The sequence below is a fragment of the Chamaea fasciata genome, unplaced genomic scaffold (genome assembly GCF_029207755.1).
Source record: "Chamaea fasciata isolate MVZ Bird 193981 ecotype frontalis unplaced genomic scaffold, bChaFas1.0.hap1 SCAF_3, whole genome shotgun sequence".
Classification (NCBI taxonomy): domain Eukaryota; kingdom Metazoa; phylum Chordata; class Aves; order Passeriformes; family Sylviidae; genus Chamaea; species Chamaea fasciata.
Genome location: NW_027094088.1, coordinates 22,464,976 through 22,487,416, shown reverse-complemented (window position 1 = coordinate 22,487,416; position 22,441 = coordinate 22,464,976). Strand labels below are relative to the sequence as shown.

The following is a 22,441-nucleotide window of genomic DNA, read 5'->3' as shown; positions in this document are numbered from 1 at the left end:
AGCTTTGCAGCAATGCAAATGTCTTCCTGGCAAGGAGACCCCATCTTTAATGTTTGATTTAACTACCAGCAGTCAGTGCACAAGGCAGGAAAGAGAATAAGCAAATCCCAGTGCAGAGTCTTTGCATACACAGAACATACATTTTACATAGGCATGTAAATCAACTCCTACTTCTAATGAAAACCCCACCCCAACAGCTCCTTTTTGCTGTTTTTTTTAACAGTTTTAGACTTCTTAGCCTTCAATAGCAGATGATGCAGCAATTAAAGTAAGTATGATTAACCACTACCAAATGTATTTTCTCTCCCTCCTAACTTGCAAACACCGATGTGTTAAAAAAAGAACTAACAAATTTTGTCATACTAATTTCTATGGAGGTGGGTGCCATGCTTGTACTTTACCTTGTCACTGTAATCCATACTTTTGATACCAAGTTAGGGTTATTGCCCTAACCGGGAGGCTTCCATGCAGTGCTCTAAGTAAGGAAGGTTTTGTTCCTGCAGTTTTGATAATTTAGTTGCAGCTCTGGCCTGTCTTACTATGCAGCTTATTCCTGATTCATCTTCTGAGCTTACAAAATACCAGATAAAAATAGATTATTGTTCTATCTAAATTCCCATAATCCTTGTGCTCATTAAAAATAAAGTCATGTAACTGTTCTTAGTCAGGATTGCACTAATTAGTACAACTGGCACTTCTGACCTTGTGATTTCTACCCTTAATACACTCAGGTTGGCTGTGATGCCTGCATTAACATACCCAGCATATATAATACCTCCTTACACAACCAAGTGCTGCAGAGAGCAATGCAAACCAGAACATAAATGTCAGGAGCCTGTATGGAGTTTCTCCACATCCTTATCCTTTGGCTTCATTGAATATTTTGTGTTTATTTCCATATAACAAATTAGAATTCACAAATAAAAATCAGGGGCCAACTTTTCATAGATCCATCAGGAAATAGGGCAGCTCCCCAAAGTGCTCTTGATCAGTGGCTCTGGTTCAGGTTAGCAGTTTGTTGGTTTCTGTAACAGCTCCTACGATCTCAAAAGTTTCAGGAAGATACCAGCACAAGCTTGTTAAACTTGACCTCATTTGACTGTTTTTAAATTATTATTATTAAAAAAAAAAACAACAAAACAACAGATTAATATGAAGGAAGCAACTTCCCTGTTCTCACTTTACCTTAGGGAACAGCTTTATCATTTTAGTCTTCACTATGCAATAAAATTAAACGTGGGTATTTTTGTGTAGAAAATTAAAACTTTTGGCAGCAAATTTTTGTTCTGTAGCTAACTTATTTATTGTTTGATTTATACGTGTCACTGGAGTCAGGAAATTACTAATCCATTAATAAATCTAATCCTCTCCCCATCAAGCTGTATGGATAAGTATTTAAATAAATTATACCGATAGGACAATCAATTCTCTAAATGTTGTAATAAAAAGCAGAAGGAACTTAACTATGCAGGTGATGGATCTACCATAATGAGAACAGAAATTTAATTAGTGCAGAGAAATACTCGCGGTAGACTGACAGAGGATATAAAAGCACAAAAGGTAGAGGGGGAAAAGCTACATCAGGGATTGGGTTTTTTTAAAAATTCTCTCATAACACAAGAGGAGAGGAAGAAGATTTATAAAGAATTAAGCTTTTTCTGAAAAAAGTGAACTTGTGTCAGTTTCCAAGTGGCCTCTAGGACTCATTAACCTTCCCAAGCTCAAAAATCATCAGGTCAACCAAATAAAACCAAAAACTGAACCAACAAACCCTGACAGTGAGAAGGTAAACTAAAAGTAAAACAAAACAGGGATGTCAATTTCAGTGGGCCAGGACATAAGCCAACTTCTAATGGAAGGGTTAGGAAGAAAATTCCTATTTATAGCAAGGTTATTTGACGCTTGTCCACTCCAGGGATCCTTACAATTTTCTCTGAGGCACTTGTCCTGGCTATTCTGGGTGTGAGGATAATGGCTCAGACATATCTGGGGCCTGCACATTCTCTGTGCAGCTCCAATCATCTGTGCTAATATAGGAAAAGAAGACATTTTAATAGTTCCTCCACAGATGCAAATGATCAATCTGAAAAATTAGCATTGTATTTATTGCTATTTCTTGCAGAATTGGGGTTTGTAAGCCTGGAGCGGGAAACAGAAATATTGCATTGAGAAGGTAAAAGCATAGAAAAAGAATTTGCAACCTAGCTGCTAATAAGATTCTAAGTTTCACAGATGTTTGGGCCAAAGCCCATGAATTATTTAGTCTTGTTACCTGCATAATGTAGGTCACAACCTCCCTCTGTAATTAGGCTAAACAGTACCTACTTCTATTTCAGCTCTGTAATAAAACATTTAAGACAACAGTTCTGATTTCAGGACTTGAGGAATGGAGAACTGAGCACATGCCCAAGCTGGGGCTTTCCCTCCCTTCCTCATCCTGAACTCAATTCATTATATTCTGCATGGAACTGCTGCCTCCTCAGCCTTTTTTTTTCCCAGCCTGGAGTCCATGACTGACAGCACCTGCTGAATACTTGCACATAACACAGTGGTATTTTACTTAACCCTCGGATGAGCTAAGCAGACAAGACTTCCTTCTTTCTCTAAATTTTTCCAGATTAACTTTGTAGCTTTAATTGTCTCTGCCTGAGGTATTTCAGGGGTTGTGTTGGTACAGCTTCAGTTTGTGTGTGTAAGGCTTATTCAATGATTAATGCTAAAAAATCAATCTTGACCTAGATCCTTCTCTCAGCACAACAGAGAGACTTGGGCAAGGGCCTCACAGGAGCAGGTGATAGAGGCAACCTTTGGTGACTGTTCTCACCTACAGGTGCTTCTGCCCACTTAGCAAATCCTTAGCTGCCTGTTTTGAACTTTAGGGATCAGCTGTGGTACAAACATGGAACATCAAACTGCATCTTGTACTTCCCTAGGAAAATGGCTGGAGTAAGAAAACCCATCAGCTACCACCTTAAGTGACAGTGGAATCAACACTTAATATTGGAATAAACAGAAGTGGGAGAAAAAAATTTTGACAGAAATTAATCCAGTGCTACCTAAGCAACAGTGCTTCAGCAAATATTACTGCAGGCCTGTGGGCAATTAACAGAGCTTAGTTTTAAGACTCTACTAAATATTAGCTATTATTCACACCTGTTCTTGTCATCCGTTTTGGATTAGGAATTTCCTGGAAAAGCAACCCCACCCACCTTACAGGCTACAAGGCTCAGCTCTGAAGGCTCTTAAAACTGCTTGTCAGGCAAGGTCCTGTAAAACATGTGGCCATGGTGTAACAGAGCAGAGCACTGCACGTAAAATGTTCCACTGGTTTTGCCAGCTGCAAGAGAGTATTCAGTCAGAGCAGTGGCAAAAAACCCCAAAACCAGCCAAAACCCAAAAAACAAACCAAATCATCACTTCTGTTCTAACAGATTCTAAGTTTGGCATTTTCAGTGCAGGAAAATTAGCGTCTCATCCAGTGAAGGGAGTTTTCTCTTTCAGGATACCTGACATCTTGCGCACTTCAAGGCAGAGGTGCAGGATGGCCCCTATCTAACAGTTCTGGGTTTCTCCCCTTCAAATCCTTGCTGATGAGGAAGACCCAGTGTGTCTACCTAAGAGAAATGCCCAGAGAAGGGAACACAGGAACAGTATCAGAAGCATCTTCAGTGTTGCCAAAAGCACAGAGGGAGTAGAAAACCCAACAGCTTCACTCTGGGGGAAAACACTGCCAGGCTCTTCCATCTTGCCTTGCCACTCTGAGTCAATATTCAATATATGGTCTCACTAATGTTACAGAGGGAAATCTTACTACCCTCTGCTCCTACTTGGTCTATCTGCTCTAAAGGTCAAATCTGCCCTTTTATTTACTTCTATGTATTTATTTATTGATGCAGCCCTCAGTTGCCGAATCTCTCAACTCTTCTGTTTTCTGGAATAATTTCTCTTCCTGGGAGACATCTATTCCTTGTGGCTAGATGACCTTCCTTTTGCTCAGTATCGAGCATACACTGCACTGAGTGACTTGGACCATTCAGCAACTTGTCCTGATTAGTAACAAACTGGTAGTAAAAAAAAATTATGGTTTATTTAATGTAATTTATGAAAATATTGTACATAGCTAAACAGATCTGCAGAATTATACTAGCCAACTGCAAATGAAAAATTTCAGAAGTAATTCAGTACAAATTGACCTTTTAGTTTTTCTCCCTCAGGTTCTCAAGTGAGATTTTAAAAGACCAACTCTACTGTGGCATATAATAATGAGCCACATTTGCCATCTGATTTAGTCCTGTAGTTTGGTTGAGCAAGACCAGTGTTGCTTTTTCCCAAAGCCACACAGAAGAGCTCTACTGAGGTTACCTTATTATTAACTCTTTGTACAGACCCGGAGTTTGATCTTATTGATCCCTTTCACAACATGCACTTTTTTGGAACTTCCAGTTTCCCAAGGTAAACTTAAAAATCCACATGTCACCATCCAGCGAGCTCCTTGCCACCTTTAATCCACTATCTGTTCTTATCAGCCTTTAATACTTACACAACCAACACCATTTACAACGAGCTTGATTTACTTTTAAGAAAAAACACTGTCAGCTTATTCAGCTGCACCAGATCCCAGCACTAGCTGCTCTAAAATTCCTGATGCACCACTTCTCCAAGCCCATGGTGAAGTCAGTCAAACCTGGTACAAAACCAGACTGGCATTAGAAAGGACAACCAACCCAAAAGAGTTCTTCCTTATTCCACAGAGAGCCCAAGAACATATGGGAAGTTCAAGTTAAGTTTAACAGATTCCAGCTATAGAAAGGTATTGACAAGAAAACCTTTTTTTTTCTCCCCTAGGAGATACTTTTTCTTTGCCTTTGAGATCAAAGTAACTGCAGCACATAATACCTGACCACCTCAGGTGCCTGGTTTTTTATCTGTAGTCTTTCATTATTTTTCACACAATGAATTTTTGTTAAGACAAAAATGTTTTTTTGTAAACCAGAGTAAGCATACATGACATTCACACACCTTTTTTATTTGCTGTTTCAGCTGAAATTAGTAATCTTTAAAAAAATGAGGAGCCTCCTTTCAGAAAAGCTGACAGTTACCAGAAGAGCAAAAATACAATAGAGTCCTGAGAGATAAAAATTTATTTATCTGATCAGCATGTCATGATATGGTCACAACTCATACAGCTGACATTCTCATAGCCAAGAGGGATGTTTTTTCTTTTTAAAAATACATTTTTCTTTCCAGCAGGAAGGATTTTTTTTAAAACAAACATTTCATACTGGGCAGGAATTAAAAACAATGGCTTTTTCAATATGACAACACGGCTGGTAAGCACTGGATCCCCCACCAGTGTCTTAATATTCAGATTTCAAGTTTTCCCTCCCACTCCCCAATTCCCCCCACCCCTCACAGAAAAAACACCACACAGAAAAACAAGACAAAACCCGGAAGGGAAAGGAAGAGGTAGACATCACTACAACCATGGCGCTGTTCTGGAAATTGTGCAAGATGTCTCACGATGCTCCAAGGAGTTCCTTTTCCTTTCATCAGACGTTGCAGAACTGGGCACCAGCAGTGAACTCAGGAGGTGACGGGAGCCAAGAGCCATCGCCAGCGAGAGGTGCCGCAGAATCACTGGGGCTGTCCCACCTGGCATTGCTCTGCCCAGCTGGAGTTGCTTAAAAACAGCTCCCTCTTTAAAACTATACAGATCTCACAATGACAACAGCCTTGCTCCCAATAAGGCTGGAGTCACGTCCTTCTAGGGGGCAAACCAGGGTCAAGGAGGCTCAGGTTCTGCTCATGGCATGCCCTCAGATCTCAGAAACTTTTAAGAAGACTCATTGCTACAGTGACTTGACGAGGAACTCTGCAGCCTGGGCACCAGCACAGCTTCCAGCAGGTGCTGGAGTGAGTGAGAGCTGCAGAAGCTGCTGTCCTCTCTCTCCCCAACTGCTCCTCCTCTTGCCACTTTGGGCACTGAAACATTATCTGTGTCCTTCCTAATAAACAATGTTATCTATCACAACACTGCAGCTGTACAGTGAAACAAAGTGTTATTTTACTGTTTGCTGTCTTTATGGTAAGCACAGTAAAGGTTGTGTATCCATTAGTTATAAGCACAATAAATACAACCATCAAAGAAATTCTTCTCATCTATTAAGGATCAGATGCATTTGAAATAGTCTTGGAAAAAAATCAACTGTTTTTGCCACAGAAAAACAAAAAAAACAAAAAAAACAAAAAAACAAAAAACCCAAAAAAACCCCCAAACAAACAAACAAAAGAACACCAAACCCCCACCCCCCAAAAAAAACCAAAACAAAAAAAACCCAACCAAAACAAAAACAAAACAGCCCAGGGAAAAGAAAGAGAAATGCTGCTTCTGGTATCTGTCTACATTTCTGAAAGACATCTTGGCTGCTGGGAAGATTTTATTTAAAAAAAACCAAACAAACAATGAAATAAATTCAGCAAAATAATTCCAAACATGATCAGCCCTTTGCAAAACCACTGATAATCACTCCAGGCTTCCACATCCATTTTATCACACAAAACCAAAATGCAAGTAACAGAGAAGGGATGGAGAAAACTGGAAGTGAAGATAACTGGTATTAAAAAAACCCCTCTGTTCATCATACAATATGAACATCATGGTGGAATAATTTTAAGGAACTAATTCATTTTAGTAGGACAGTTGTTCAGTGAATAATTACTTCATTATCTCATAGTGAAATAAAAGGTCTAACTTTAAAATGCATAGAATCCTTCCGATGACAACTTCTATCACAGCCAGGCACTCTACAGCTCTCACAGAAAAAGTAGAGCTGCTCAGAAGCATTTCTAATGTATGCAGACATTTTAAACCAGAGTACGGTTTCCATTTTGCTCTTCCCATTGTTGCTTCATATTTTTTAAAATAAGTGTAAAAACTATCAAATATGCAATTTTGCAAAATAACCCTTTATTTCGTATGGCTCCATTATTTCCAAAAAATACAGAACCCCAGATGTATAATTATTTTGTGTGATTGTATCAGATCACCACAAAATCTCCAGCTGACTGTCAAGAGAATGCATCCAACCCTGGGCTCGTGATTTGGAAATCCCAGTTTTAGGTACCTTTGGTCCCAAAATTTACGTCAAGGCAAAGCGGAGCAGTTGAATCCTGTCACACACAGTGATCGGTATCTGTTATTATCTTGTACAAACAGGTGAGAAAAGTTAACAGCACTTTATGGCAGTGTCACACAGAGAAAAGTTACATCATCTGCAAACCAAGTGAACAATGAACAGTACCACAGTGAACGCTTTATTTTTACTGCAAGAAGATGCACCTTATTTGTGACGCTGGGGGAGGAGGGAGAGAGAAGCTTTTAATTTTCCAGGAAAGCAAGGTAAACTGAAATCTCACATTTCAAGATCTTGTGACAGCAACTTAAAAAAAGAAAAGAAAAAAAAAGAAGAAGAAAAAGAGACACCATGGTTGCAAGACTCAACAGAACCACACGCAGAACCCAAGTGAGACTGAAATGAGGGCACGCACCGCAGGGCACTGAAGAAACTGCTGGGCGTGGATGGGCAGGTGCTCTTCACATCATGGGATTCACAGAGCAGCAAAGCTTAAACCATGAGGACTGACACAACTTCAACTGTAACAACTTCTTTATGAACAACTAAATACAGAAACGTGGAGATGTTTTGTGGGCAACCCTGGCAAAGAACCGTCTTTATTCTTATTATTCACAATGCACTCAAATTGCTCTGTTCTCATTTCTGTGTGCAACAGCTTTCAGTTAGAATTTTTTCTCTGAATTTTTCGGTTTTGATCATTTTACACATTTTCCTACTATTTTACCCCTAATACGAATTCAATGTGATATTGTGATCAACTGTATGGTTCATTAACATCACTCTCTATCAGAACACATTTAGAACTCTCCAGAGGAGGCAAAATGCCCACCACATCCAGAACTGCAGCCAACTGCCAGAAGGTAGAACCAAACAGCAGCCGACAGGAATTCGTGTTTTACAGACTCTCCTGCTAAGCTCCAGATAGTCTGGACCAGCATGGTATTTTCAGCACTGAATTTCCTACGTCTTGTATCCATTTTACATTTTTCCTTTCAAAGCAAAACTTCTTTTATCCGATTTATTCTCTTTCCTGAAGCAGCATCCAGGATCATGCTGGGAGGGTCCTTCGGAGTTGCTTTCCAATGGTTTCATTCCGATGTCACCCACAGCAACTCGGCCGTACGGACCCGCAGTGTCAGTGCTCTTCACATTTCCCAGAGCAGGCAGGAGAGAAGCCTGGGACCTGACACTATTTCCTCACCCTACTGAAACAACAACCAGTGCTTGGAAACAAACTATTGTGCTGTAAGAACTACAGAGGAACAAAGTGAAAATGAACAGGACCAGATCAATCAAACGCTTGTCTGAAACATTACTGAGCAGTGCTAATTTCTTGAGGCAGCGGGTGAACACTTGCTATTGACTGTAACCCACTAGGAAAAGAAAATAACAATACTGCATTTAACAAAACATGTGACTCCATCTCTTACATGGAATTCACAGGGTCTAGAAAGAACAGTCTCCTGATGTGAATAACTGCTGTGCAATCTGCTTATATAAACTTCCCTTTTTGAATCAGTCCAGTCTGTCCCAGCTCAAAATAAAATGAGCTGTACTCTGGGCATCTCTGGTTCTATTCAAACTACATGGGGGAGGACAGCAGTGAGTAGCTTGCCACCTGCCTTTTGCAGTTGTAAGAGTCAGTCCCATGGGCAGCAGAAATAACCACTTACACGTAACAGTGCTGGGCTGCCCCAACACCTCCCTGTCAAACAGCGGATTAAATACATTCATTCCATCAGCTGAACTTAAGCAAAAGCAACATGAAGCAACGAATACTCCATGGACTCCTTCCCTATCATGGCATACCTACCTCTTTTTAATGGTTACACCAGAATTCAGGTGCAGAGATGGTATTTATGAACAGCATCGTGCCTCAAACGTGAAGCTATTGGCAACCACTGTACTTTGCCTCCAGCCTCCTGTGGAGTCAGGGATGGAGCACACACTTCAGGGGACCTTAACTGTGGTGTGTCACTTTGCATCCATCCCCACTAAGCCACCACTGCTGCATGGGGAGGGGCAGGGATGGTATATTTGACAAGGTATTTCTCCACAAAGCCAGGGAAATTGGCACTGCCTCGTGTTTTGGTATGCTCTTTGCTCCCTCCCCTCCCCAAAAGGGAACACTGGCAAGGTTTTGTATTCTGCACACCACCTCCTGTGATTCATGTAGCAGCAGAGGGAGACAGAAGGGGAATCAATATTGCTAGCTCAGAGCCAAAACTACTGAGGGCTTACTTTGTTCTCAACAAAATTACTCTGTAAAAGGCAGTATGCCAACATCTGAAGTTCTGGCTACCCTGCCTGTATTTAGAGAGATTAGTTTTATTTTAGGAACAGTTCTCGCAAATCTGTGCATAATCACATAAACACAATGCCAACCAGACCTGCCAGAAGTAAGGCTGTACATCACAGACATCCTTTCAAAATGATCCTGAATTACACATCTGAAAGTGTCTTCTGTTCCCATCTGCCCTTCAGTTCAACCCATCCTTCTTCCAGTAAGATTTTAACAGTAAGATTTTAGTGGTGAGCTAATTAATACTGCCCTCCATGTAGTTATTCAGAATATTTACCATACTTATTTTTTCAGTAGTATCTTCCTACGGATTTATGATAGCAATTACACCTATTTTTTTTTCTTTTTACGAAACTAGTTTTTCTTCTATTACTCCTTAGCAAAACATTAAGATGGTTGGCATTGAATTATTTAAACTCTCCCACAAGTATATTTAGCACTGTTGCAACTAGCGGGGAGAAAAAGGCCTCTATAAACCACTCCAAGGTCACCTTGGTTGGACTGCAGTATACAAAATACAAAGGTGGCTAAAAATCACCAGCAGCACCAGCAGACCTTCAGAAACAGCTAGAATTACTCTGCCTTTCAACATGCGACAAACAAAGCTTCCCCCTGTTCCCGAAGTTTCATGTCTTTCCTTCACTGACTTTTCACCTTTGAAAGTGCATTTTCAAAACTGATGATGAGGGTTGAGCTGCATTCTGAACAAAAAGAGAATTTAACTGAGTGACTTTGTATTTTCCAAGTTTCCCTGTAACACGAGACACTGGTAGCACATGGAACTTGGAGAGCTGATGGCGAGACCACCGCAGGGATGGGCTGATTCATCCCACGTGGACAGCTTTTAATCACACTGTGATGCTGCAATGCTTGTTTGAGGAGCAGTTCCTCACAGGACAGACCTGACACCGGATCTTATTTGGGTGTTGGGTTCGGATCAATGTGTCTGGTACAACAACTGCTGACTGCGTAGCCACAAAGACACCTCCACCAGCTCTGTCAAAGATCTCTGACTCCAGCACAATGAGCTGCAATAAAGTATACGTTGTGCAAATGAGGAATCTCTACCACACCAATGCTGTACACACTACTGAAGAGACAAGTTGCTGAATTTTCTGAGCTCTAACTACAATGCCAAGAAATACTTGTGGTGACAAAGCTTTCTTGTCACAGACATTCTTCTACGGTGGTTGTACGATTGCACCTTTTGTCCAAATGCTGAATTTGCTTAAGTGTGGGTGAGAGTATACATTTTTAAAAATACAGACAATTCTTAAAATAATACATCATCAGGTCACTATGTTACTGATCTTCACTTTTAGTGGAGTTTAAAATTCCCCCAAAGAGAGGTAAAAGTCCATCCGGTATTTTCCTTTACTCTTGAATATTCACATTTGCACATACAACATGATACTCATTTGCAAGAGCCTGGATTCCCATTGTGTCCTCAGGTCCCATTCCACTTTTAAAATAGGCAGTGGTACAAATACTGAAAGAGGCAGTACCACATCCCTCCAGACAAAAATGCAAATGATTGTATGGCAACCAGCCACAGGTTACTGAGGGTCATCTCCCGAGAAATCGCTTTTGTCTGACCCTGGGGGGGCGGAAAGGCTCCTGCAAGAGAAAATAAAACACATTTAATGCTTTGCACAGGAATTACAGCCTTAATGCACAATTCTTTACCATCACTGCTTGTCCCAGCCATGGTGGCCACACACAATTAACTGGGTACTGCTCTGTGCTCTAATGCTGTCAAATTTCCTAAAGATTCTCCAGAAGCCTTCAAGAAAATAAAAAACCCCAAACAAAACACAACCCCTTACCTTAATTAATAATTAATTTCCTTATAAACTTTAAGCATAAGCCTGAAAGAATTCCTTAGAAGCTGCTATCACTGTTACTCGACCTTTGCAGAGAAATCCAACTGTCAACTAAGTTTTGTGTTACTTCTGAAGTTTTATTAGTATCTCCATGATCAAATTGAACAGATTCCATATTAAACTCTACAGCTGTTTGGTGGTGATACTGTATACTGTGAAGAAGCAACACACATACATTCTTGAGATTCCTCTTGAAAATGTAAATACACAAACACACACTTTCTTTAAAGAACAGTTTCCACATATCGTTTGAATGCTCAGTCATACTGACTAAGGAAACACTATAATTTGCCATGGAGTTTTCCAGAAATTATTTACTGAAATCCTTCCTTAGATGGGAAAGACTGGAAGAGACTCATCTGACAATAAAATTCGGTTTTTCCATACTTGAACTTTTTCTGACTTGCAACACTAAATTAAATGGGCCTGAATACATCAGAGCTTTATGATCATAAGCAAACTATTTGCATATATTTACATCAGCATATTAAATCATCTGTGTTGCATTGTACTGAGATGCACAAAGACTTGATGACCGGAAGCACTTTTGTTGTTGTTAATCCTGAACAGGGGATATAAAACTCGGAATATACCAGGGAAGATGATATACTTGCTGCAGCATTATGGAGTCTCAGCTTCTCTCAGAAGAACAAGAAATTAATGATTCAAAGAGTAAAGATGCAGCAATGCCAATTTTTAATCTTAGGAACCACATAATTTGGGCAATTAGATACCATCAGCAGCTTATCTCTGTGCTTCACATTTGCAATCATTGGAGGAACTGCAATCAAGCATTTGAGACAAAGCTTTTCTTCCTGCATCAATGCTCTTAACTTAAAAACAACAACAACAACAAAAAAGCCAAAAAACCCCCAAACCCAAAGCAAATAAAGAAAAAGCCTAAAAACACGCTTGATGAGCCCCATCCACCTCTCCCTGATAGGTATTTCACACTTGGGCAGATTTGCCACATCGTTATTCCCCAGTTACTCACAGCTAAGCTTCTATCTGTCCGCTCTAGGCTGGATTTGTTCTTCCATGGTCCATTTGTTTTTCTATACCAACACCGATGTCTGCTTTAAATGCCTTTCCTTTCTCCCTAGTAGGGACAGAGAGCTGTCTCTTCCCCCTCGTGCAAGCCACCTTTGACCCTTCTCTTTCCCAGCTGAGACAAGCCAAGTATTTTAGCTGTCCTTCACAGAAAAGACTCCACCTTCCCCTTAATCTTAGCTCCCATTATCTGTCCCTCTTCCCAGTTTAATTTGTATTCCTTGACAGGGATAATGGACCTGTAGGCAGCATTTCCAGATGAGGTTTCAGATCTGGTACAACAGAGTGTTTCTGTAGCATTAGGGATGCCATTCCTTACTTTTATCATCACCTCACAGCACTTGGCTTCTGAGAACAGGGAATGAGGAGCATGATGACTTCAGTACACCATCACTCATTTCCAACTGCTCCTAGTTTATGGTTGGGATTTTTTCCTTAATTGGTCCCCGAGTGGTTTTGTCCTGCTAAATGTAATCTCACTTGTGTTACTGTGGGCTCCAAGGTTATCTTGGTGAAGAGTTCAGAGAAATCATGAACTTGCCAATACAAGTTTTCCACTAGCTGCCTAAAACAGGAGTCTGTTACTTACAGCTATTAACTTGAAATGGTTTTGATTTTATAAATGAAAACACACCTGTAAAAAATTACGGGATAATTTCATGTCAAATTTTAGGCATACTTTTCTTTTGGTTTGATTTCCAGAGGTCTAATATTACAGGTTTTCCCCAGGTGATTTAAGTTCTTGACACTTAAGAAAACAGCAAAATGGAGAAAGGTGCTCTGGGCTTTGTTTCTTTCTCTTCCCAAATAAAAATAAGCCAAGAAAATGTATTCTTACCAGTGATATTATCACTGCAAACTTTGAAAGTTTCATGAAGCATTAAATGTTACTTCAGCTTTATTACAAGAGAGAAGTTCCTAAGCAGTGTGTATTGAAAAATAATAAAATTATGATAATGATAACAATAATAATGATTAATAATAGTAGAAACAGCCCTAAGTCAAAACCACAGCCACTTGTGACCATGTACCAGGTGAGTACAAAACTGGCTCTTGAGCAGCCTCAGGGATTCCCCTCACAGTCAACCTCAGGACCGTTCCAAAGGGTTTCCAAAAACTGTAGCAGCACTTTTTCAGTAGGCCAACTAAAGCAACGCAAGCAAGTCCTCAAAAAGTATAAATGGCAGTAACTTTAAATTATGCTAATTTATGCCTAATAAGGTCCTATGTCACAGCATTTACATTTAAAACATGTCTTTATTAATTCATACTGATTGCACTGGCAAATTATTACCAATTATGCTATTTTGGAAGTGCATTTTAATGAATAAATCTGATTATATTAATTATACTCTCAGAAATTCTGGACTAGTTAGATTTTCTGGGTATGACTTATTTCAATAGCATAAAAAATGTCACAAAGCCAAGAATTCTTTACAGTCTATTTCCTACACTTGTATTTTTAAAAGTATTCACGAAGTTATTTGTCTAATAAAGTCCAATATATGCATTTGGATGTGAGTTATATGGCAGAGTCTGAACTTAGCCATCAATGACGGCTGAGTGACAGCAACATTTCATAGAACAACATACAACTCTGGGTTGTTAAAGAATTTTATTAATCTCTTTAAGCACTTGGATTGATAAATTAAGCACTCAAAACTAAATTAAAGCAGCTTTTGCAATAAATCAACTCACAGAAGAAGCATCTTCATTTAACACAGTCACTCAGGAACACTGAACTCAGCTGATTTGAGACACTGAACACTTCCCAACAACAACTGTGACACGTGGGGCTGCAGATCACAGCTCCAGAGACTGTGTGCCATGTAGTTCTCACAGGTCCTTCCAACCATACTTTCAGTCATGGATCTTTGCCATGAAATCCTATAGCAGCATGTTTCACAGCTGAACTGTGTGTTTCTGTTTTGACAACTTCTAAACACTACCCTAATTCTAATGTTGCCCAGGTAATCTACCTTTCCTAGATAATTCTTTAATCATACCTCTTGTCACATAAAAAGCAGTAATGATAGCAATAATTGTGTCTCCTGTACCCGTGTGATGAATGCTGACGCATTCTTAAACCATTCTGAGATCCTTGTAAGGAAAGTCATTAACAAAGCCCAGTTCTCTTTGCTAGTAATCATCCTACCTGTTTCATAGAAATGTGTCAAGAGGTCCTCCTTTTCAATGAATCGTTGATACAGCCAGTTTGTGAGGGCTTCAGGCTCTGCAGGTACATCTTTCACTGGAAAAATCCTGTCAAAGAAACAAGCAAAATTAAGCCTAGCAAAATGTATTCTGCACGTGGAGAACAAAACTCTTCTGCCCCAGCCCACCACAAAACAGAGAGAACAAGACTTTTGTATAAATCTAACTGCATGATTTGCATTCTCTCCAACTCACACATCACAGAGGCATTAAGGATACAAGAGTGGGAAATGCCAGGCTGCCATCCAGAACCACACAGAAGACACTGGTATCAGCCTCCATCAAATGCTCTACTACAGTTTTTGATAAAAGCTACTAAGGCACTGGTTTGTTGTTGTTTTTTGTTGTGTTTTTTTTGTTTTGTTTTGTTTTTTTTTTTTTGTAAGAGAGTAACACCACAGTGTATTGCTATCCCTAAAAAGAATACAAACCAAGGAGCAATGAAAGAAATTAAAAAAGGAGAAAGTTCATTCACAGCTTTGAAGAAACAGTTCAGCAGGCAGAAGCCACATAATGACATCACTAAGCACCAATAGTTCTTCCACATCCCAGAAAACAAGCCCTCTGTGCTTCTCAAAGGATGCTGGCAGCTTTGTCTGAAATTTCGAAGGCACGTTTTACACTGAAAACTGACCTTGTACTCAAATATTCCTGCTCTGTTTTAAAAACACCAGTGGAAGAGTTGCTAGTGTTTTGGTCCTTCTGTGCTGAATATTAGGATTAGGTCTGCTTAGAGAAACAGACACACAGGGCAGAATTCACTGTGGTACACACAACCTGAAACTCCCAAATAACCCACCATGCCTCACTGGATTATTTTCAAAACAGAATTTCCGATCTTACAGTAACTGTGAAACCTCCTCAGCAGATCCTCAGTGCCTTTTGATATATAGAAGAACTTGCACATCCACTGTGTTGTACTGGCAGGCCAGTGCAGAACAGATTTGTGTATTAGGCTAACCTGAAAAGTTCTCACTATGAAATGCAAGGCCTTTACTGGAGGTTTCTCTTTCCAGGTGAGCTCCCACTTACCCCCTCATTTGCACCATGCTTCTGTTTTCATTAGTGAATTTTCATTTCATTTTCAACACAGTCTTAACTGATCATACTGCAAAGAATTGGAAGTAACACCACAATCATCTGGGCAGTCTCTGGACAGATACAGGAATGTCAGAATAAGAAAATAAGGCACTTCTGAAGAATGTTTTTGTTGCTGATACCGTTTTCAACATCTTTGCCAGCTTTGTTCATTTGTCATTTTTCATTTGTCCTTCCTCCTTTCAGTTTGATGCATGGAAAAATAAGCTGTAAGTGGGGGAGTTTAGCAGCAAATCATTGCTCTAAGGAGTGAATTACAAATCACAGTGCTCTGGCATACAGAGACAACTTCAACATAAGGAGATGAACAACTTTATTTACACACTATAATATCAGCATAAACTCAGATAACTCTGCAGCTGCTGGAGTGGGGTAATTGTACCTACATCTTCCTTGCACTGTGGAGTTCTCTGTGCTCCAGTAAAGCCAGTCTTGGTAACCAGAAATCAGCAACTGTTATCTCAGATAAAACAGTTTGAAGGAAAGTCTTTGGCCAAAGACAAATGTTATGAAATGGTGCTTCAGTAAGCAGCTCAAGTTTTCAGTCTGCGTATTAAGAACAAAGACAAACTATAAAGAACTATTTTATCTTGAAGCCCAGATGCTGTACAGCAGGTTAAAATTAAACCACATAGCAGCAAGTAAAAAACACACCCACAGAGCAAGGACCATTTTGCTGAGGGGAGAACACGAAGAAAGACTTACTCTGTGCCCCCAAACACAACCAAGCTGCCAAGCACTATTTTTACTCTCTTCTGCCTATCTGCTGTGAAGAGATAAAAGGCTCAGCAACTGAATATTGTGTTTCACAGAGTATTTTTGAAGGACAGATGCTTGCTTACGCAGGTTTTAAGAGGGTTCAGAACTAAGAGAACGTGTGTTGCCTCAGGACAGAAGTGTAGGGTTACCTGGCTTCACATGCAGTCTCTGTTGTAGACTGCAAGATATTCTTCACCTCTGCCTTCACTTCTCCCTGACCTAAATGGGTAACAGCTCTGTTTTGTCAAGAACATTCCTCCTGGTCTGAAAACATCAGAGGATCTTGCCAGATCCCTGTTAAAAACAATTTCTGAGCTGGTGCTTTAATGGAGCAGTGAAGTGAAGCACAGGTGATACCAGCACTGTGAGAGACTAATGGAATGCTGCACAGCACTTCCCTGCTTGAATCCATCCAGGCTCTTGTGTGGATCAATAACACTGCCAGAATGCTTGAATCTCTGGATATAAACTGTGCTGCTTAGAAGTCTGAGAAGCAGTCACTGCTACACCCAGTTTCAACAAATATTAACAGAGTGAAAAACAACTGGTTTGCCAGTAATGCTGCACTGGCTGCCACAACTGAGCAATGGTAAGTACTAGTGTATTTAGAAGCATTTTCAAATGTATTTTTAGATTATCCAGAGTTATTTTTACTAGCAGAACATTCTTACTAATGACTGATCTAAATTAGAGATTAAATATTTAAAAAAGAAATCCTCAAATTCTGGAAAGAAGCCCTTTCTCTACTCAATAAGGCAAAGCTAAACCCCCTATATTTAAACTAAACATACTGCTAATGCCATGGTTCTGTGCCCATCAGATGGCTCAGCTGGCATCTGTGTTTTACAAGAACACTCTCTTGAAGGAGACTGGGTTCAGGAAGGTGAGTGAGCAAGTCTGCTGTTACAAAACTCCCCACCACAGGCAATCCAAAACAACAGCAGAGAGCCATTGCTCCAGTAGGAGCAGGGTCATCCCCAACCACTGGATGCTGACATCTGCCAGGTCCAGTGTTGAAAGATGCAGGAAACAGTTCCTTGTTTTCACCGAGATATGTAAACAGGTGTCCCTGAAGTCAGGCATCACCTTGGTTCCATCCCACTTTTGAGTATGCTGCATCACGAATGCCATTAGAAGCAAACAGTTTGCTCATCTCCTCAGGAAAATAAAATATCATCATGCAGAACTGCCAAGGCAAGGAATAAGGTCAACATGTAACATCTGAAGCTCTTGGAGTCTCTGCAGCACGTGGATCTTTCTAGCTTTTGGGCAAAACTAACCCCATATTGCATTAGAGTAAAAGCATCTTTGTTCCTGTGTGGCAAACAAGGAATTTAACAGGACTGGATAAGAACTTGACCAGAAAATTCAAGCAGAATGGAAATATCTTTTTTGCTTCACATCACAGGAACAGCTGATTTTCTGTCTCCAGGAAAAGTGGGGAAGGGGCTAAAAGCAGTGGCAGCACAGGCTGCACCCTGGGAAGTGAAACAGCTGCAGAACCTGACTTTGGGTACCTGAGGGACAGTGACTTCTTAAACCACTACACAGATTTGTGTCCATGTCCCAAACCACATTATATTAGAATAAATGACAGTCCAGGAAAGAAGAGAGGATTTTTAAAAACAGGCGATGTAACTGCCAAAGACGTGCTGGCATATGTGAGAAATAGTGGAGAAGTAGCTACTGATAGGCTGTTTCTTAGAAGACACCAAAGAATTTTCAGAAATATGGCATATTTAGATACATTTTTCTCTTTTAAGTGGCCCTCATTGGAGAAACAACCTCTGATTCTCTATTTAAATTCTGAAGTTCATGGCTACCACTTTAAGTACTAACTGTCTTTTATCACCTGTCCTACCCTGAATTGAATTTCTGTATTACTTACTACTCCACAGAAGTCATGATATTATTTGCTGCTTCAATGGCTCTAAATAAATCCAGGACAGGGGAGGCTGTTTGTAGATGTCAGGCATGACCAAAAATAAGTTACTTGCGTAAAAAAGTGCACTCAAATACACTGCCAAATGGGATGTCCTTCTGCAACATTCATTCAGCAACCACAATGCACTTCATCTTATTTATAGCTCGGAGCCTGGCTTATTTCAATAAATCTGTATCAATGCAGACACAAAAATAGAACTTGCTCAGCAGCTGAAAGCTTGTTTCAGCAGCAGCACAGCACAAAAGCTGGTGCTGGGAAGAAAGATGACAGAGCTGGGAGCAGCCTGGGTGGCACCTCCACGCACAGCCATCCCTGCGTCAGAGCTGACTCGGGCTGGCTCTGACGTCAGGGCTGCTGCACCACAGTCACTGTCACACTGCCCAAAAGTGGGCTGTGAGCATCCAAGGGCATCACCCTGCAAGGAAACTAAGGCAAAAATCCCAGCCTCACACCATTCCTGATGGAGGGGATGCTAAGCACCGAGCCAACTTCACAGCCAGGGTGTTTTATATTTGCAAGTCTCAGGTTTTGCCAACAGAACTGCAGCACTCGAGAAATTACTGCTGGAGAAACTTGGTGATCAGCTAAGAAACACCAAGCCAGTCAGATTAAACAAGTGCCTGGCATAAAAAGAAAAGAAATAAACCCCAAACTCATGGCACAGAAATGGTGGGAGCTGAGAACAGCAGCCAGTCTGTGGCCTTGCTACACCGACACCAAACCACTCAGCTTGTTTCTGCTGAGTGGAATTGTAGTGAGCCTGGATTTACAGTCAACACACACCGCACAATGGCCTAAGCATGAACCTAAAACATTTGAGAAGAGCAAACAAACGTTTCTAACAGACTCATTACAAGGCAGGTCTTACAATGATGCCTCTAGTTTGACATGCCTTGCACCAGACGGATTGACATCTCCCACAGAAATCCCAGTGCCATTTAGCCTGGAGAAAGTTCATTAGTTATTTTCCTTCAGTATTATATTTCAGAGGGCAAAATGAGTTTTGCAGCACTTTCCATTAAGTTCTGAGACAAGTCAGTCAGGGTCAAAAAGCTATTCAACAGATGGATGAAGTTCTCACACCTTGTGTTTGTAGATCCAAACTCGGTTAATTGTTCTTTTTTCTAGGGAAGTTTCTTTTGACATTCTGAGGAAAATCAGGCCACAGCGTAGCCTAATTATGAACCTGTGAAAATTGTGTCATTTGTACTGAAAATTGAAGTTTGAAAAGCAAGGTTCAACTCATTATCAAAACTGAGCTTTCAAAAAAGAGATTACTGGATTAAACCAAGCCTTCTCTGCCATTTCCACCTGCTAGAAAAGTACCTAAGAATTGTAAGATCAGGCTCCTTGCTGTGTTCACTTCTGTTGCTCCCTGAGCAGGATGAAAAAGAAATAATCCGGCAGCAAAGGCCCAGGGCATGAGAAAAGGAAATCACCAGATTTGAAAGTCTGTAAGGCAGAAAGAGACAGGTGGTGATCAAGGGCCACAGCAGAAGGGACTGACTGAGCCACCAGAACAAAAGCAGCTCTGCAGTCTCTTCTGCTCCAGTTTGAGTGGCACAGAAAATGTTCCTTTTTTCCCCACTGCTGTCATACATCAATAACTCGGTCTGGACTACTCTAAAAGGGAATAGGCATGTTTAAATCCTGATTCTTCTTTCATGCAGCACAGATGGCATCTGGACAAAACTATCTGCTTTTTCCAAAGGGGTGCTTTTTTCCCCCTCTATAACTCAGTCAAAAGAAATGACAAGAGAAACTGTTGTGCCCTCTTCCCAGTTATTTAAAAATTACCCTTACAATTTATTTCAAATCTTGTCTCCCAAGACATTACAAATCACAAAAAAATGAGCCAGATTTTATTGCACTAAAAGCAGGACACGTGGGGTATAATACCAATGCAGACAGACTTGATGTACATTTACAGAAAACTGCTCAGAGGACATCCATGTGCCAACCTGCACCCACCTCACAGTGCAGGGGCCATGTGCCTCAAGAACTGCCTGGACTGGAAGTCAGGCAAGCTCCAGCCAAACCCAAGAGACTCTGGTCTCATTTCAGAGCCATCACACCCTGTGCTCAGCTGGGGCAAGTTGCTGCGTGACTTTCCATTTGGGACACACTTCAACTGTTTTTTACAGGGTCAGCCATGACAAGTAGAGATTATTACGAACATGCATAAAGTAGTCAAACAGAGAAGCTTGCCCCTGCCTAAACCAGTGACTTAGACCCTCTGGAAGAAAATAACAAACTTGCACAAAAAAATTTTTTTTTTTCAAATATTTTTCTTAGAATTTCAGTACCACAAGAACTTAAACATTCAAGTTCAATGCAAAAAAGGCTACATCATACTTATGCTTGTGATCAAAAATAGGTCTAAATATACATCTGGAAGCAGGAAATGAATTTAACTTATGTTAACCTACTGTTGTTTTTAAAGTATGTATTTTTGGAAATACTTTTCAGAAGAATGCTAAATACGTTCAATTTGCAATTATCCCAGAGATCTGAGAGAGCACTAAGGTGACCTGAATAAAGCACAATAGATATAATGCTATCTTATATAAATTAGGGTGTAAGTATGTTCACCTTCAGGGCCACTTGGAAGGCAGCTTTCTATAAAAAGTAAGGACAGATTTAAACAGGGCTGTGAAAAGGAGCTCCAGCGAGCAACCTGTACTCTGCATCAGACAACACTGACACAGCACTGATGATGGAGAAGGTCATTCCCACTTAAACTGCCACCCAGGGGATCCACACAAGGATACTTGAAAGCTTTCTGTAAAAGTCTAAAAGCTCTCCAAATCATCAGGGGGGAGTAAGACAAAATAATGTGATTTTGGGATAAAATGCAGCAGCTATTTAGTATAGGAAAAGTGTTAAAATAGTCCTGGAGATTTCAGACTTGCAATTCACTGCAAACTAAAAGCAAAATGCAATTTCTCTCTTCATCAGTTTACGTCTTGAGACAAAGAACTGCTGAGGAGAAAAATTTTAAAAGTCTTCCATCCTAGCTGTCAATGAGAGTTGCAACTTTTTCCAGCTGCTTTTTCCAGTTGTTTTGCTCAACTACTTGAAGTATTCTTTGAGTGAAAAAGCTGGCATTTCTTTGTCAGAAAGTTAAATAAAGTATTTTATTAGGAAATCTGTTTATTTAACAACAGTGATTTTTAATCAGTTGTCATTACTAGAAAACAAAATTTAAAAAATTCAAGCTGGGTTTACCAGCATCATAAAATTAAAGCCATGGGACATCAGTCCAAAACGTAAATGTCTGTCCTAAGATACAGAATAGTTCCTGAACTTAAAAAAAAAAAAAAAGAAAAAAAAAAGATGTATTGTGTTTAAATAATAGGAGTTGCCCACCTGTGTAAAACACAAAAAACCCACTCCCACCACTGCTACTGATTTCCCCTATCCTGAAATGCATGACTGATTTGTGAATAGTAGAGTTCAGTGTAGGAGGAGCAGGTTTATTTCCTACCTGTAATGTACATGCGTCACTGTTGGTTGTCGGTAGCCAAGAATCCAGGTTTGGATGTCTATAGGTTCAGCTTTGGGATATGCAATGGTTGTATCTATCACCCACTGCAGGCCTTTGGATTTGCTCTCTAGGAACAAAAAGAAAATTCCATGTCACTTATTTCAGAGTTTTTCAATTATTATATTACTTCCTGAGGTATATGGCACAACTAAGACCATCAAAAATCCAATCCAGATTTCATTACAGAGCACAGAAACACACTTACAAACTTCAGCTACACCTAGATTTTATTTCATGGTTATTTCTGTTGTTCTTAGATACCGTGGTACACAGAATAGAACAAGTTCACTCACCAGGTGTGAGTACAGTCACAGGACATCTTGGCCCCAAGGACAGGTGCTTCCCCTCGTTCACCAAAAGGAAAAATCCCAAAATAAACATCCAAGCTTCTTGGTCTGCACTTCAAGCACATTTACACCTGGGCCTTTCTAAAAGATCACTGATGGAGCAGCAGCCATGCAAACCCCTCAAAGGTTCTTTAAAATGTGAGTTGCAGGATGAAGAGGA

At 40.2% G+C, this 22,441-nt stretch overlaps 1 protein-coding gene across 3 annotated transcripts in view; it reads right to left on the bottom strand.

Moving 5' to 3' along the window:
* Positions 1–5,123: 5,123 nt before the first annotated feature.
* Positions 5,124–22,441, bottom strand: part of LPGAT1 (lysophosphatidylglycerol acyltransferase 1) — a 60,456-nt gene continuing 43,138 nt past the window's right edge. For all 3 annotated transcript variants that reach the window (XM_066178320.1, XM_066178321.1, XM_066178322.1), the window contains 3 exons: positions 21,875–22,001; positions 14,527–14,633; positions 5,124–11,055 (listed from right to left, as the gene is read on the bottom strand). In XM_066178320.1, the coding sequence (XP_066034417.1) occupies positions 10,904–11,055; positions 14,527–14,633; positions 21,875–22,001 (386 nt within the window). In that variant the 3' untranslated portion in view covers positions 5,124–10,903. The remainder of the gene's footprint in view (positions 11,056–14,526; positions 14,634–21,874; positions 22,002–22,441) is intronic.